Source organism: Eleutherodactylus coqui, chromosome 1, assembly GCF_035609145.1.
Source record: "Eleutherodactylus coqui strain aEleCoq1 chromosome 1, aEleCoq1.hap1, whole genome shotgun sequence".
Lineage (NCBI taxonomy): Eukaryota > Metazoa > Chordata > Amphibia > Anura > Eleutherodactylidae > Eleutherodactylus > Eleutherodactylus coqui.
This window is the reverse complement of record NC_089837.1, coordinates 2,644,166-2,661,253: the sequence shown is the minus strand read 5'-3', so window position 1 is coordinate 2,661,253 and position 17,088 is coordinate 2,644,166. Positions and strand designations below refer to the sequence as shown.

General features: G+C 52.1%; 2 protein-coding genes across 2 annotated transcripts in view; both read right to left on the bottom strand.

Annotated features, from left to right (window-relative positions):
• The window catches only part of LOC136617721 (oocyte zinc finger protein XlCOF6.1-like), a 31,748-nt gene extending 16,235 nt beyond the window's left edge, over positions 1-15,513 (bottom strand). The window contains exons 1-4 of the mRNA XM_066594279.1: positions 14,565-15,513; positions 7,839-7,930; positions 7,680-7,755; positions 7,492-7,583 (exon numbers count right to left, since the gene is read on the bottom strand). Coding sequence (XP_066450376.1) covers positions 7,492-7,583; positions 7,680-7,755; positions 7,839-7,930; positions 14,565-14,586 — 282 coding nt within the window. The 5' untranslated portion in view covers positions 14,587-15,513. The remainder of the gene's footprint in view (positions 1-7,491; positions 7,584-7,679; positions 7,756-7,838; positions 7,931-14,564) is intronic.
• Positions 15,514-15,574: 61 nt separating this feature from the next.
• LOC136618030 (gastrula zinc finger protein XlCGF66.1-like) overlaps positions 15,575-17,088 on the bottom strand; it is a 461,032-nt gene continuing 459,518 nt past the window's right edge. Inside the window, exons 2-4 of the mRNA XM_066594299.1 lie at positions 16,517-16,594; positions 16,338-16,445; positions 15,575-16,266 (exon numbers count right to left, since the gene is read on the bottom strand). Coding sequence (XP_066450396.1) covers positions 16,132-16,266; positions 16,338-16,445; positions 16,517-16,588 — 315 coding nt within the window. The 5' untranslated portion in view covers positions 16,589-16,594 and the 3' untranslated portion in view covers positions 15,575-16,131. The remainder of the gene's footprint in view (positions 16,267-16,337; positions 16,446-16,516; positions 16,595-17,088) is intronic.

Sequence of the window (17,088 nt, the reverse complement as noted above, 5' to 3'; positions counted from 1 at the left end):
AGCAGGACTAAAGCTCCACCCACTTTATAGAGCAGACCTTGAGAGCTCCACCCCGATATAGAGCAGGAACAGAGAGCTCCACCCCGTAGATAGAGCAGGAACAGAGAGCCCAACCCCTTATAAAAAAAACAGGAACAGATCTCCACCCCCTATATAGAGCAGGACCAGAGAGCTCCACCCCCTATATAGAGCAGAACCAGAGAGCTTCACCCCTATATAGAGCAGGGCCAGAGAGCTCCACCCCCCTATATAGAGCAGGACCAGAGAGCTCCACCCCTTATAAAAAGCAGGACCAGAGAGCTCCACCCCCTATATAGAGCAGAACCAGAGAGCTTCACCCCTATATAGAGCAGAACCAGAGAGCTCCACCCCCTATATAGAGCACGACCAGAGAGCTCCACCCCTTATAAAAAGCAGGAGCAGAGAACTCCACCCCCTATATGGAGCAGGACCAGAGAGCTCCGCCATCTATTGAGAGCAGGTCCAGAGCTCCACCCCCTATATAGAGTAGGAGAGCATAGCTCCACCCCCCTATAGAACAGTACTACAACACTGCACCCCCTAGCTAGAGCAGGACAACAGCTCTACCTCTTATACAGAGCAGCAACAGAGAGCTCTACCCCCTACATAGAGAACATAGCGTCACCTTCCTATAAAAAGCAGGACTAGAGAGCTTTCCCGCTATATAGAGCAGGAGCATAGAGCTCCACCCCACTATATAGAGCAGGAGCATAGAGCTCCACCCTACTATATGGAGCAGGAGCATAGAGCTCCACCCCGCTATATAGAGCAGGAGCATAGAGCTCCACCCCGCTATATAGAGCAGGAGCATAGAGCTCCACCCCGCTATATAGAGCAGGAGCATAGAGCTCCACCCCGCTATATAGAGCAGGAGCATAGAGCTCCACCCCGCTATATAGAGCAGGAGCATAGAGCTCCACCCTACTATATAGAGCAGGAGCAAAGAGCCCCAGCCCACTATATAAAGCAGAAGCATAGAGCTCCACCCTACTATATAGAGCAGGAGCAAAGAGCCCCACCCCACTATATAAAGCAGGAGGACAGAGCTCCACCCCGTTATATAGAGCAGGAGCATAGAGCTCCACCCCGCTATATAGAGCAGGAGCATAGAGCTCCACCCTACTATATAGAGCAGGAGCAAAGAGCCCCACCCCACTATATAGGGCAGGAGGATAGAGCTCCACCCCGTTATATAGAGCAGGAGCATAGAGCTCCACCCTACTATATAGAGCAGGAGCATAGAGCTCCACCCCACTATATAGGGCAGGAGGATAGAGCTCCACCCCGTTATATAGAGCAGGAGCATAGAGCTCCACCTGCTATATAGAGCAGGAGCATAGAGCTACACACCCTTATAAAGACCAAGACCAGAGAGCTCCACTCACCTCTAGTGGATATAAGAAGTCTACACACTCCAGCTAAAATGCCAGATTTTTGTCATGTTAAAAAAATCCAAAGAAGATGAAATATTTCAGATTTGTTTCCATCCTCCATGTGACCCGTTATCTGTGCAATTCCACTGAACAACAAACTGTGATCTTTTAGGGTGGAATTAAAAGAAACACACCTATAAATAATGTGGTTACATCAATGTTATATTTGGGGATGTGGTTGCGTTCAGAATTCGGTAATCATATGTAATATGATAAATAGTAGTCAGCACTCTGCTGCCATTATGTACAGGGATTCAGGGTCCCCATATAAAGTTCAGCTCTTCTAGAAGGATTTTCGTGACATCTTGTTACTTGGTCAATAAAGATCTTGCTGAACATCAGAGGGATCTGATTGTTGGAAGGTGTCAGTCAGGAGAAGGGGGCCTAAACATGTCCAAGGCATTACATATACCATGAGGCACAGGGGAGACTGTCAGCAGGAAGGTGATTAATGACACAACAGTGACATCTCCAAGAACTAGACATCCCTCAAAAATTGATGAGAAGACCAGAAGAAAACTGGTCCATGGGCTTTCAAGAGGCCACCAGCATCATTAAAGGAGCTACAGGAGTTTTGGCAAGTCTTGGTTGTGTAGTACATGTGACAACCATCTCAGTGTTCTTCATATGTCCAGGCCATGTTTTACCAAAAACTCCATCCCGTCTGCCAGAAGTCTGTGGGAGAACATGTAATGTCTGATAAGATCAAGGGTGACGTTTTGGCCACATTTGGCCAATTTCTTTACCTTTCAGCCTAACAATAATCCAAAGCATACCTTTAAGTCAACAATAAATGGCCTTGTAATGGCCCAGCCAGAGCCCAGATATCAATCCCATTGAAGATCTGTGAGTGACTTGAAGAGGGCGCTACACACGAGATCTGACAGATTTAGAGAGCTTTTGTTAGGAAAAGCGAGCAAAAATTGCCAAGTCAAGATGTGCCATGTAGATCGACACCGAGCCAAAGGACTGAATGTCGTCAAGGGTACAGCAACAAAAGTATGAGTTTTAGGGTGTGCAGATTTATGCAACTACATTTTAGTTTTTTTTTTTTCATCCTAAACAATTTCATTTTGTTTTCAAGGGAATTGAACAGATAACAGGTCACAATGAAGGAAGAAAGAAATCTGGAAGCATTCATCTTTGTAGAGCAGGGCCAGAGAGCTCCACCCACTATAGAGCAGCACCAGAGCTCCACCCTCCCTAGAGAGCAGGGCCAGAGAGCTCCACCCTCTATATAGAGCAGGGCCAGAGAGCTCCACCCTCTATATAGAGCAGCACCAGAGCTCCACCCTCTCTAGAGAGCAGGGCCAGAGAGCTGCACCACATATGCAGAGCAGGGCCAGAGAGCTCCACCCTCCATGTAGAGCAGGGCCAGAGAGCTCCACCCTCCATGTAGAGCAGGGCCAGAGAGCTCCACCCTCCATGTAGAGCAGGGCCAGAGAGCTCCACCCCTATATAGAGCAGGGCCAGAGAGCTCCACCCCGTATATAGAGCAGGGCCAGAGAGCTCCACCCTCTCTGTAGAGCAGGGTCAGAGAGCTTCACCCCTATATAGAGCAGGAACAGAGAGCTCCGCCCCGTATATAGAGCAGGACCAGAGAGCTCCACCCTCTATGTAGAGCAGGGTCAGAGAGCTCCGACCCTCTATGTAGAGCAGGGTCAGAGAGCTCCGACCCTCTATGTAGAGCAGGGTCAGAGAGCTCCGACCCTCTATGTAGAGCAGGGTCAGAGAGCTTCACCCCCTGTATAGAGCAGGGCCAGAGAGCTCCACCCCTATATAGAGCAGGACCAGAGAGCTCCACCCTCTATGTAGAGCAGGGTCAGAGAGCTCCACCCTCTATGTAGAGCAGGGTCAGAGAGCTCCACCCTCTATGTAGAGCAGGGTCAGAGAGCTCCACCCCCTGTATAGAGCAGGACCAGAGAACTCCACCCTCTATGTAGAGCAGGGTTAGAGAGCTCCACCCTCTATGTAGAGCAGGGTCAGAGAGCTCCACCCTCTATGTAGAGCAGGGTCAGAGAGCTCCACCCCCTATATACAGCAGGACCAGAGAGCTCCACCCCTATATACAGCAGGGCCAGAGAGCTCCACCCCTATATACAGCAGGGCCAGAGAGCTCCACCCCTATATACAGCAGGGCCAGAGAGCTCCACCCCCTGTAGAGAGCAGGACCAGAGAGCTGCACCCTCTATGTAGAGGAGGGGTCAAAGAGTTCCACCCCCTATATACAGCAGGACCAAAGAGCTCCACCCTTTCTGTTGAGCAGGGTCAGAGAGCTCCACCCCCTATATACAGCAAGGCCAGAGAGCTCCACCCTCTCTGTGATTAGACCAACAGCTGCTCTTTTTCAAGTACCCTCTTTCAGGGGGGGCTCCTTTACTCTGCAAGGCTGTATCCGGGAATGAACTCCAATTTCCCACACTCCGTAAATCCTTCTAAACATAAACAGCAGCAGACCTTTTCTTTGTGCAATAAAATCTTTCACAGGTTCAGGATTTCATTTCCAGAATAAAAATGACCACGCAACGTTTCGACCACAGAACCGTATCTTGGTAGTTGAGTATGACAACGTGAATTGTAGTTCTGGATCAGATGTGCAGAAAATGTGTTAAAAGAGGTTATCCAGAATTGATTCTTTCGGAAGCAGTAGATAAAGTGAGAAAGATAGAGAGGAGAGAGCTCTTGAGAACTAAGGCCTCCTTCCCACGAGCGTGACGGGGTCCGCCGCGTAATATTACGCAGTGAAGCCCGTCACGGCGCCCCCCAGAGCCCCTATACTTACCTGCGGGAGATAGCGTGAAATCGCTTCCCCGCCCACCACCGCCCCGTCACCGCCCACCACCGCCCCGTCACCGCCCACCACCGCCGCGTCACCGAGCGTGTCACGTGACGCGGCCGGCCGTGTCACGTGACGCGGCCGGCCGCGTCATTTGGCGTCAGATGACGCGCGGCGGTGGGCGGGAAAGCGTTTTTTCACGCTATCTCCCGCTGGTTACAGCGGGAGATAGCGTGAACGGACGGCTTCCATTGACTGCAATGGAAGCCGTCAGTGCGTACAGCCCGTCCTCACCCGCAGAAAATAGAGCATGCTGCGGGTGAGGACGGGAGAAATCGCGGTGCGTAATTCCGCGCTGGAATTACGCATCGTGAGCATTGTGCTATTAGGTTCAATAGAACCTAATAGCTGCGGGCAACGCAGCGGATTTTCGCCGCGAATTACGCGGCGGAAATCCGTTCGTGGGAAGGAGGCCTAAGGATAAGTCTAGGGATATACCAAGGATCCCTTTCGTGTCCGCTTACACTGAAATGAGTGGGAAGATAGCAGGTATTGTACGCAAGCATTGGTCGGTCCTACAGAGAGGGTGTGAAGAGATTAGAGAGTTTACTTCTAGACCTATGATGGCATATAAAAGAGGGAAAAACTTAAAGGATGCTTTGGTCCATACAATGGTAGACTCAGACAAGGCTATAAGGCAGAGTATGCCGGCACCTTTACGCAAAGGGAATTTTCCATGTTTAGGCTGCGCCAGTTGTGGCAACATGGTCAAAGGAGACACGTTTAGACACCCCCTCACAGGTAAGCGGTTCTGGATCAAGAGCTGGTTTACCTGTCGTACTAAGTTTGTGGTTTACCTTCTGACCTGCCCCTGTGGGCTAGGTTATGTGTGGGGGAAACCACACAAGAAGTGAGGAAGAGAATCTCACAACACAAGAGTACTATAGGAACAAGAAATAAAGAGTTACCAGATTCTAAACCTTTTTTAGATCTGAGGCATTCTGTTAATCAATTAAGATACAGGATCATTGATCACGTACCAGAGCTACCGAGAGGGGTGGGGGGGGGGGAACTCGAATGGATCTATACGTTAGACACCATGGCACCTAAAGGTCTAAATCATGAATACAGCATATTTAGAGACTAGTCTCCGCATCATTAGTATTTTAACTCATGTAAAGTCTTGTTTGGATTGGGTTACTAATTGGTCTTCCTTGTTTGTTTCATTAGGTTCGGGTCACATCCGGGCTCCAGGTGGACTTTTTTACTTCCAGATGTTTTTCCTAACTTGTTTTGAAGACTTCTATATGTGTGGGGCATTAACCTTCTTTTTCTCTGAATAATATTTAATAAAGATTAATTATGCATTCCAATGGCCCTTAAGTGTCTTTTTAAGTCAAGGTTATATATTTGTCTTCCATGATATGGGATATAGGAAGTGGAGTAATAGCCCGAAGTTGTCACTTTGATGGCAAGTAGGGTTGATTATAGTTGCGCATTAATGGGAGATGATGTGTCTTTGTTAATATTCTAACCTATGAGATAGTATTAGAGAATGTATTCATAGGGTTAACACATGCGCAATGGTAGCTGTCCTTATTAAGAAAAACCTCTGGGGTATGGTGACATTTTTGCGGTATAAAGGTAGGCGCATGCGCCATATAGGTTGAAACACTGGAACGAGCTGACGCATGAACGCAATGACGTATGCACGTTAGGATATAGGGACGCAGTGACGTTTTGACGCGTCTATGAGGATGGCGCAGTGAGTTATAGTGGCGCCGGAGCATGATGGCGCAGTGAAGAGGATGATGCATGCGCAGTAAGTCATGAGAACGCCAAAAGCCAAAGTGTGCTGTAAGAGTCATAGTGGAATGACATTGAATGTAGATATTTGGAGCACCTGGAAAGCGGATGTGGGCCTGTGCTTGGTGATTACTATACAGGTGTGTTGGAGGGGGTGGGGATGTGATTGAAGACTTGACAATCTGATTTGTGACACTCAGACATGTTTTAGTATTTAAGGGGGGTAGATATGTAGTATGAAACATGCTTGAAAAAGACCAAAGATTGGTCGAAACGTTGCGTGGTCATTTTTATTCTGGAAATGAAATCATAAACCTGTGAAAGAAAAGGTCTGCTGCCGTTTATGTTCAGAAGGATATATGTAGAGTAGGGTCATAGAGCTCCACCCCCTATATACAGCAAGGCCAAAGAGCTCCACCCCTCATAGACAGCAAGGCCAAAGAGCTCCACCCCACATATACAGCAAGTCCAGAGAGCTCCACCCCTCATATACAGCAAGGCCAGAGAGCTCCACCCCCTATATAGAGCAGGACCAGAGAGCTGCACCCTCTATGTAGAGCAGGGCCAGAGAGCTCCACCCCTATACACAGCAGGGCCAGAGACCTCCACCCCCTTTATACAGCAAGGCCAGAGAGCTCCACCCTCTATGTAGAGCAGGGTCAGAGAGCTCCACCCCATATGCAGAGTAGGGCCAGAGAGCTCCACCCTCTATGTAGAGCAGGGTCAGAGAGCTCCACCCCTCATATACAGCAAGGCCAGAGAGCTGCACCCTCTATGTAGAGCAGGGTCAGAGAGCTCCACCTCCTTTATACAGCAGGACCAGAGAGCTCCACCCCTCATATACAGCAAGGCCAGAGAGCTGCACCCTCTATGTAAAGCAGGGTCAGAGAGCTCCACCTCCTTTATACAGCAGGACCAGAGAGCTCCACCCCTCATATACAGCAAGGCCAGAGAGCTCCACCCCTATATGCAGCAGGAGCAGAAGGCTCCACCCCTATATTCAGCAGGAGCAGAGAGCTCTACGTTCTATGTAGAGAAGTACCAAAGAACTCCACCCCCTATACACAGCAGGACCAGAGAGCTCCGCCCCTATACACAGCAGGACCAGAGAGCTTTACCGTACTCAGTCCTCAGGGGAGGTGAGAGGCTACAGACTAGACATGCATAAGACCCAGCTCTGAGTGTGAGTAACACTTAATGCAGAACATGGATAAAATGACCGCCATCCTCTAATCTGAGGGGCTGGTATATATGTGCAGCAGACTCGTGGAAATTGGCTGGATGGGGATAATCCACACCCAGGCAGCTCAATTATCCCACATCTGTGAAGGTATGCTCCTGGAAACCCATAGAACCACAGGTCAGCACAACCTGACATCAGAGTGCTCCACTCCCATATATAGAGCAGGAGCAAAGAGCTCCACAATACTATACAGATCCACAACATGGCTCTACCTGCCAATTCTCCAGGACTTCTTCCTCTGGACGGCTCTGGGAATACGGAGGGCGGGGACATCTCTCTGGGGGGTTTCTCCTCCTGGCTCCATCTGTGGAGACACACAGTGATGGAATAGATTATCTCCATGTGATGAACAGATGACGGGCGTATCTAGGTGACCCCAATGACAGTCTCCCCTTCTTACACTGCTGATCAGCCCTTATATCCGGCTCTTCTGCTTCGTCTATAACCTCAACCTTAATGTCCAACAGATTTCCACCCTAAACAGAGAAGAAAAATGTAAAATGGTCTTTGGTTCCATCACTTTATGGTCAGATCCTGGTGAGACCTCAGCGCCATCTACCTGCTGGTTCTCCGGGACATCTTCCTCTGGACGGTCCTGGCAATACGTAGGACAGTGACATCTCTCTGGTGGGTTTCTCCTCCCGGCTCCATCTGTGGAGACACACAGTGATGGATATGTACTGGCCTGAAGTCCTTATTTCTAGTCTCTCCATAATTGTCATACATGTCATGTCTTCAATGTGGATGCACTGTGCAAAGTGTCTTGCCTGCTGTTATGTGTATTGCACAGCTGCAGCATATGAGAGGTTAATGCCTGAAAGTGGCTGGGATATGTCTGGAAAAGTATCAATATCTGTCTAGTCATGTGATGTCTGTACCCTATAAATGTGAGTGATTGGGGTGTAGCGAAGAGAGTCCATGATCCTCAACGGTAGTGAGAGGAGTGAGAGTGCCGGCCACATGGGGGTACCTTCAACCCTCATGTGGTAAAGAGAATGGAGGCCGAGGAAATGTATCCTGAGGTGCCTATCTGATGAGCCTTCATCTGAGAGTGAGAGCTGAGTGGACAGAAGAGTCCGCAGTGTAAACATCCAAGTGCTGAACCAAGTGAGTGTCTGTGGAGTGTTCCTACCCCCATCCTCCTCCGGAGTGTTCCCCTTCCTGGAGTGGTACCTTACAGATAATGTGGACTGTAGCACCGGTGTCATCCTGTGTCTCCTCCCCGACCTCACAGTCTACGGTCCTGCCTGCACTGGTGTGTATTAAGCTGTATGCTGTCAAGCTTCAAGTAAAGTTTTTCCAGTCTCTGTGCATTGCCTGGGACTGAGGTATTAAATTTAACTCTGTGTGTGGACCCTCTTCATTTATCCGCCGGGTACAAGCTACGGTGTGAAGGAATGGTGGCGTCATGCGTGACAAGTCTACAGTCCATCACAAGTATACAGGTAACAGCTGCCGCAGCATTGCCTGGCAGAGGCCTAGAAGTATTTGGGCCGAAGTTGTATGCGTCCCTCCGGGGAGGAGTCTGGTAAGAGCCGCCGTGACAAGTGCCATCTCTACCCCGCCAGCTCCTCAGCGTGGGCCTCTAGGTGGCCGCTGGGGCACCACAGCTACATGAGCTCCTGTATATCTACAGTATAGATCAGACACTTCTCGGTGTATCAGGATGAATTATCTTCTGCTCCTGATAATACTGTTGGTCCTGCACTGAGCGGAGCAAAACGCAAATAAAGGGGGCCAGGATGGGAAATCAAGCACTGCCATTTACAGAACCAATTGGCCAACGGGACAGAGAGGTCCATTCATCACCTCCCCGAAGGAAGACAAAATGACTTAACAAAATCTAAAAACATCCCCTGGGAGATTGTTGTGTAAAAACTCTGGGAGTCGGTGCAGATGCCCCCTACTGGTCACACAGGGCAAGGGCCAAGTGTACACCGCAATACCATCAATCCAAAGTACATCAGCCACAGCCTCTGCATTCCTGTCCTAGAACACAGATTCCAGAGGAACTGCAACACTTGGGGATAACAGATCTAATGCAACAGAAAGGCGCGGGAATCCCTATATATATCTATCTGGGAGTAGTGAGGGAATCCCCCCACAGCGGCCATCTTTAGTGCCTCCAGTCAGTCACACCACAGGATATATATATAATACCCAGTGGTAGTGAGGGATGAGGGGCGGAGGGGACAGCCACTTGTCACAGTGCTAGAGGAATCCCCCCACAGCGGCCATCTTTAGTCCCTCCAGTCACACCCCAAGATATATATATAATACCCGGTAGTACGGATGGATGAGGGACGGGGGGGGGGGGGGTGTAGTCACTTGTCATAGAGCTGCTGTAATCCCCCCATAGCGGCCATCTTTAGTCCCTCCAGTCACATCCCAGGATATATATATATAATACCCGGTAGTAGGGAGGGATGAGGGTGGTGGGGGGGAATTATAGTCACTTGTCATAGAGCTGCTGTAATCCCCCCATAGCGGCCATCTTTAGTCCCTCCAGTCACATCCCAGGATATATATATATATATATATATAATACCCAGTAGTAGGGAGGGATGAGGGTGGGGGGGTATAGTCACTTGTCATAGAGCTGCTGTAATCCCCCCACAGCAGCCATCTTTAATCCCTGCAGTCAGTCACACAACAGGAGATATATATAATACCCGGCTAGTAGTGAGGGATGAGGGGGGAGGGACAGCCACTTGTCACAGTGCTGGTGGAATCCCCTTACAGTGGCCATCTTTAGTGCCTCCAGTCAGTCACACCGCATGAGATCTAAGTGAGGTGATTGTGAAGAGCACCCGCCTCTTCTGCTCCCCGCTGGGATGTTATGGTGGGTACTGGAACAGTCAGCAGCTGCTATAGATGGCTTTTCAGATGGCAGCAGGTTGGCCATCATTCTGTTAATATGAGAGGCCTTTTGTATCAAATCACCAGATACACTCCATGAGGTTCGCTCTCTCTGGTCCTCTCTGAGGTAACTCTCTCCCTCTCTCTCTGGTCATCTCTGAGGTAACTCTCTCTCTCTCTCTCTCTGGTCCACTCTGAGGTAACTCTCTCTCTCTCTCTCTCTGGTCCACTCTGAGGTAACTCTCTCTCTCTCTCTGGTCATCTCTGAGGTAACTCTCTCTCTCTGGTCATCTCTGAGGTAACTCTCTCTCTCTCTCTCTCTCTGGTCATCTCTGAGGTAACTCTCTCTCTCTCTCTCTGGTCCACTCTGAGGTAACTCTCTCTCTCTCTGGTCCACTCTGAGGTAACTCTCTCTCTCTCTCTGGTCCACTCTGAGGTAACTCTCTCTCTCTCTGGTCCACTCTGAGGTAACTCTCTCTCTCTCTCTGGTCCACTCTGAGGTAACTCTCTCTCTTTCTCTCTGGTCCTCTCTGAGGTAACTCTCTCTCTTTCTCTCTGGTCCTCTCTGAGGTAACTCTCTCTCTTTCTCTCTGGTCCTCTCTGAGGTAACTCTCTCTCTGGTCCTCTCTGAGGTAACTCTCCCTCTCTCTCTCTGGTCCTCTCTGAGGTAACTCTCCCTCTCTCTCTCTGGTCCTCTCTGAGGTAACTCTCCCTCTCTCTCTCTGGTCCTCTCTGAGGTAACTCTCCCTCTCTCTCTCTGGTCCTCTCTGAGGTAACTCTCCCTCTCTCTCTCTGGTCCTCTCTGAGGTAACTCTCCCTCTCTCTCTCTGGTCCTCTCTGAGGTAACTCTCCCTCTCTCTCTCTGGTCCTCTCTGAGGTAACTCTCCCTCTCTCTCTCTGGTCCTCTCTGAGGTAACTCTCCCTCTCTCTCTCTGGTCCTCTCTGAGGTAACTCTCCCTCTCTCTCTCTGGTCCTCTCTGAGGTAACTCTCCCTCTCTCTCTCTGGTCCTCTCTGAGGTAACTCTCCCTCTCTCTCTCTGGTCCTCTCTGAGGTAACTCTCCCTCTCTCTCTCTGGTCCTCTCTGAGGTAACTCTCCCTCTCTCTCTCTGGTCCTCTCTGAGGTAACTCTCCCTCTCTCTCTCTGGTCCTCTCTGAGGTAACTCTCCCTCTCTCTCTCCGGTCCTCTCTGAGGTAACTCTCTCTCTCTGGTCCTCTCTGAGGTAACTCTCTCTCTCTGGTCCTCTCTGAGGTAACTCTCTCTCTCTGGTCCTCTCTGAGGTAACTCTCTCTCTCTGGTCCTCTCTGAGGTAACTCTCTCTCTCTCTCTCTGAGGTAACTCTCTCTCTCTCTCTCTCTGAGGTAACTCTCTCTCTCTCTCTCTCTCTGAGGTAACTCTCTCTCTCTCTCCGGTCCTCTCTGAGGTAACTCTCACTCTCTGGTCCTCTCTGAGGTAACTCTCACTCTCTGGTCCTCTCTGAGGTAACTCTCACTCTCTGGTCCTCTCTGAGGTAACTCTCACTCTCTGGTCCTCTCTGAGGTAACTCTCTCTCTCTCCGGTCCTCTCTGAGGTAACTCTCTCTCTCTCCGGTCCTCTCTGAGGTAACTCTCTCTCTCTCCGGTCCTCTCTGAGGTAACTCTCTCTCTCTCCGGTCCTCTCTGAGGTAACTCTCTCTCTCTCCGGTCCTCTCTGAGGTAACTCTCTCTCTCTCCGGTCCTCTCTGAGGTAACTCTCTCTCTGGTCCTCTCTGAGGTAACTCTCTCTCTCTGGTCCTCTCTGAGGTAACTCTCTCTCTCTCTCTCTGGTCCTCTCTGAGGTAACTCTCTCTCTCTCTCTGGTCCTCTCTGAGGTAACTCTCTCTCTCTCTCTCTGGTCCTCTCTGAGGTAACTCTCTCTCTCTCTCTCTGGTCCTCTCTGAGGTAACTCTCTCTCTCTCTCTGGTCCTCTCTGAGGTAACTCTCTCTCTCTCTCTCTGGTCCTCTCTGAGGTAACTCTCTCTCTCTCTCTCTGGTCCTCTCTGAGGTAACTCTCTCTCTCTCTGGTCCTCTCTGAGGTAACTCTCTCTCTCTCTCTGGTCCTCTCTGAGGTAACTCTCTCTCTCTCTCTCTGGTCCTCTCTGAGGTAACTCTCTCTCTCTCTCTCTGGTCCTCCCTGAGGTAACTCTCTCTCTCTCTCTCTGGTCCTCTCTGAGGTAACTCTCTCTCTCTCTCTCTCTCTCTGGTCCTCTCTGAGGTAACTCTCTCTCTCTCTCTGGTCCTCTCTGAGGTAACTCTCTCTCTCTCTCTCTGGTCCTCTCTGAGGTAACTCTCTCTCTCTCTGGTCCTCTCTGAGGTAACTCTCTCTCTCTCTGGTCCTCTCTGAGGTAACTCTCTCTCTCTCTCTCTCTGGTCCTCTCTGAGGTAACTCTCTCTCTCTCTCTCTGAGGTAACTCTCTCTCTTTCTCTCTGGTCCTCTCTGAGGTAACTCTCTCTCTCTCTGGTCCTCTCTGAGGTAACTCTCTCTCTCTCTGGTCCTCTCTGAGGTAACTCTCTCTCTGATCCTCTCTGAGGTAACTCTCTCTCTGATCCTCTCTGAGGTAACTCTCTCTCTGATCCTCTCTGAGGTAACTCTCTCTCTGATCCTCTCTGAGGTAACTCTCTCTCTGATCCTCTCTGAGGTAACTCTCTCTCTGATCCTCTCTGAGGTTACTCTCTCTCTGGTCCTCTCTGAGGTTACTCTCTCTCTGGTCCTCTCTGAGGTTACTCTCTCTCTGGTCCTCTCTGAGGTTACTCTCTCTCTGGTCCTCTCTGAGGTTACTCTCTCTCTGGTCCTCTCTGAGGTTACTCTCTCTCTGGTCCTCTCTGAGGTTACTCTCTCTCTGGTCCTCTCTGAGGTTACTCTCTCTGGTCCTCTCTGAGGTTACTCTCTCTCTCTCTGGGCCTCTCTGAGGTAACTCTCTCTCTCTCTCTCTGGGCCTCTCTGAGGTTACTCTCTCTCTCTCTGGGCCTCTCTGAGGTTACTCTCTCTCTCTCTCTGGGCCTCTCTGAGGTTACTCTCTCTCTCTCTGGTCCTCTCTGAGGTTACTCTCTCTCTCTCTGGTCCTCTCTGAGGTTACTCTCTCTCTCTCTGGTCCTCTCTGAGGTTACTCTCTCTCTCTCTGGTCCTCTCTGAGGTTACTCTCTCTCTCTCTCTCTGGTCCTCTCTGAGGTTACTCTCTCTCTCTCTGGTCCTCTCCTAGGTAACTCTCTCTATCTGGTCCTCTCTGAGGGTCAGGCTGCAGCACACTTATATTGGAGTGCTGCATACAAACTCTCTGCCGAGTACTCTAGTACTAAACGAAACCCCTCTGTACCCTCTGATAACATGCTCCCTGACCTACTGACTGCAATCCTTGCCACCCACCATCAACTGCCCCCTGCTGTCATACTGATACTGCCGGCTGAATGTCGGACCATTGTTTATATATATAGCATCCCTTTTCGCCACCCCAACATACTGTGCACATCTCCAGTCCCTCCTGTATTACCCCATTACTCGTAGTATGTAAGCAGGATGGAGCAGGACCGGCACCCCTAATGTTTCCATCCTTACACGTCACCGCACACGTGTATATCTACTACATACTACTGTATAATGTCCGCCCTGCCAACCTGCGCTGCAGTAATGGCCGACTATATAGCACTCTCTTACCTGCTAACCCCACATCCAGCATGGCGGCCGAGTACACATCCCGCCGACCCTCTACATACTCCCACTCCTCTTACCTGGTGACCCCGCCTCCAGCATGGCGGCCGCGTACACATCCCTCTACATACTCCCACTCCTCTTACCTGGTGACCCCGCCTCCAGCATGGCGGCCCCGTACACATCCCTCTACATCCTCCCACTCCTCTTACCTGGTGACCCCGCCTCCAGCATGGCGGCCGCGTACACATCCCTCTACATACTCCCACTCCTCTTACCTGGTGACCCCGCCTCCAGCATGGCGGCCCCATACACATCCCTCTACATACTCCCACTCCTCTTACCTGGTGACCCCGCCTCCATCATGGCGGCCGTGTACACATCCCTCTACATCCTCCCACTCCTCTTACCTGGTGGCCCCGCCTCCAGCATGGCGGCCGCGTACACATCCCGCCGGCCCTCTACATACTCCCACTCCTCTTACCTGGTGACCCCGCCTCCATCATGGCGGCCGTGTACACATCCCGCCGGCCCTCTACGTCCTCCCACTCCTCTTACCTGGTGACCCCGCCTCCATCATGGCGGCCCCGTACACATCCCTCTACATCCTCCCACTCCTCTTACCTGGTGGCCCCGCCTCCAGCATGGCGGCCCCGTACACATCCCTCTACATCCCCCCACCCCTCTTACCTGGTGACCCCGCCTCCAGCATGGCGGCCCCGTACACATCCCGCCGGCCCTCTACATCCTCCCACTCCTCTTACCTGGTGGCCCCGCCTCCAGCATGGCGGCCCCGTACACATCCCGCCGACCCTCTACATACTCCCACTCCTCTTACCTGGTGACCCCGCCTCCAGCATGGCGGCCCCGTACACATCCCTCTACATCCTCCCACTCCTCTTACCTGGTGACCCCGCCTCCAGCATGGCGGCCCCGTACACATCCCGCCGGCCCTCTACATACTCCCACTCCTCTTACCTGGTGACCCCGCCTCCAGCATGGCGGCCCCGTACACATCCCGCCGGCCCTCTACATACTCCCACTCCTCTTACCTGGTGGCCCCGCCTCCAGCATGGCGGCCCCGTACACATCCCTCTACATCCTCCCACTCCTCTTACCTGGTGACCCCGCCTCCAGCATGGCGGCCCCGTACACATCCCGCCGGCCCTCTACATACTCCCACTCCTCTTACCTGGTGGCCCCGCCTCCAGCATGGCGGCCCCGTACACATCCCTCTACATCCTCCCACTCCTCTTACCTGGTGACCCCGCCTCCAGCATGGCGGCCCCGTACACATCCCTCTACATCCTCCCACTCCTCTTACCTGGTGACCCCGCCTCCAGCATGGCGGCCCCGTACACATCCCTCTACATACTCCCACTCCTCTTACCTGGTGACCCCGCCTCCAGCATGGCGGCCCCGTACACATCCCTCTACATACTCCCACTCCTCTTACCTGGTGGCCCCGCCTCCAGCATGGCGGCCCCGTACACATCCCTCTACATCCTCCCACTCCTCTTACCTGGTGACCCCGCCTCCAGCATGGCGGCCCCGTACACATCCCGCCGGCCCTCTACATACTCCCACTCCTCTTACCTGGTGGCCCCGCCTCCAGCATGGCGGCCCCGTACACATCCCTCTACATCCTCCCACTCCTCTTACCTGGTGACCCCGCCTCCAGCATGGCGGCCCCGTACACATCCCTCTACATCCTCCCACCCCTCTTACCTGGTGACCCCACCTCGAGCATGGCGGCCCCGAACACATCCCTCTACATCCTCCCACTCCTCTTACCTGGTGGCCCCGCCTCCAGCATGGCGGCCCCGTACACATCCCGCCGGCCCTCTACATACTCCCACCCCTCTTACCTGGTGACCCCGCCTCCAGCATGGCGGCCGCGTACACATCCCTCTACATACTCCCACTCCTCTTACCTGGTGACCCCGCCTCCAGCATGGCGGCCGCGTACACATCCCGCCGGCCCTCTACATACTCCCACCCCTCTTACCTGGTGACCCCGCCTCCAGCATGGCGGCCCCGTACACATCCCTCTACATCCTCCCACTCCTCTTACCTGGTGACCCCGCCTCCAGCATGGCGGCCCCGTACACATCCCTCTACATCCTCCCACTCCTCTTACCTGGTGACCCCGCCTCCAGCATGGCGGCCCCGTACACATCCCGCCGGCCCTCTACATACTCCCACTCCTCTTACCTGGTGACCCCGCCTCCAGCATGGCGGCCCCGTACACATCCCTCTACATACTCCCACCCCTCTTACCTGGTGGCCCCGCCTCCAGCATGGCGGCCCCGTACACATCCCGCCGGCCCTCTACATACTCCCACTCCTCTTACCTGGTGACCCCGCCTCCAGCATGGCGGCCCCGTACACATCCCGCCGGCCCTCTACATACTCCCACTCCTCCATGGAGAAATAGACGGCCACATCCTGACACCTTATAGGAACCTGACAACACAATATCCAGTCATCAGCCAGAGCCCCCCGCTAGAATGTCCCCCCACATTCCCCGCAGTCACCTCTCCTGTCAGCAGCTCCGTCATCTTGTTGGTGAGTTCTAGAAGCTTCTGGATCAGGGAGTGAGGATGGATGATGGGAGTCGCTGTCTTCTTCACTGCTGTGTACTCCTGTGGATGGAGGGAGACGCTCAGGGATGGCACAAATACAAGACAGATGGGAGGAATGGAGGGAAGTTCACCTCTCCGGTCAGCAGGTAGATGATCTCCCAGGTGACGGCTAATATCCTTCCGCTCATCTCCGTGCCGTCCATCGGGGCCTGAGGAGAGAGAGGTCACAGGGTACCGGCTGATAACAGAGAGCGCAACCCCTGTACTGCTGTATATATATATATCCTCTGATACCGGCTGATAACAGAGAGCGCAACCCCTGTACTGCTGTATATATATATATATCCTCTGATACCGGCTGATAACAGAGAGCGCAACCCCTGTACTGCTGTATATATATATCCTCTGATACCGGCTGATAACAGAGAGCGCAACCCCTGTACTGCTGTATATATATATCCTCTGATACCGGCTGATAACAGAGAGCGCAACCCCTGTACTGCTGTATATATATATCCTCTGATACCGGCTGATTATAGAGAGCACAACCCCTGTACTGCTGTATATATACACATCATGTGATACCGCCTGATAACAGAGAGCGCAACCCCTGTACTGCTGTATATATATATCCTCTGATACCGGCTGATAACAGAGAGCGCAACCCCTGTACTGCTGTATATATATCCTCTGATACCGGCTG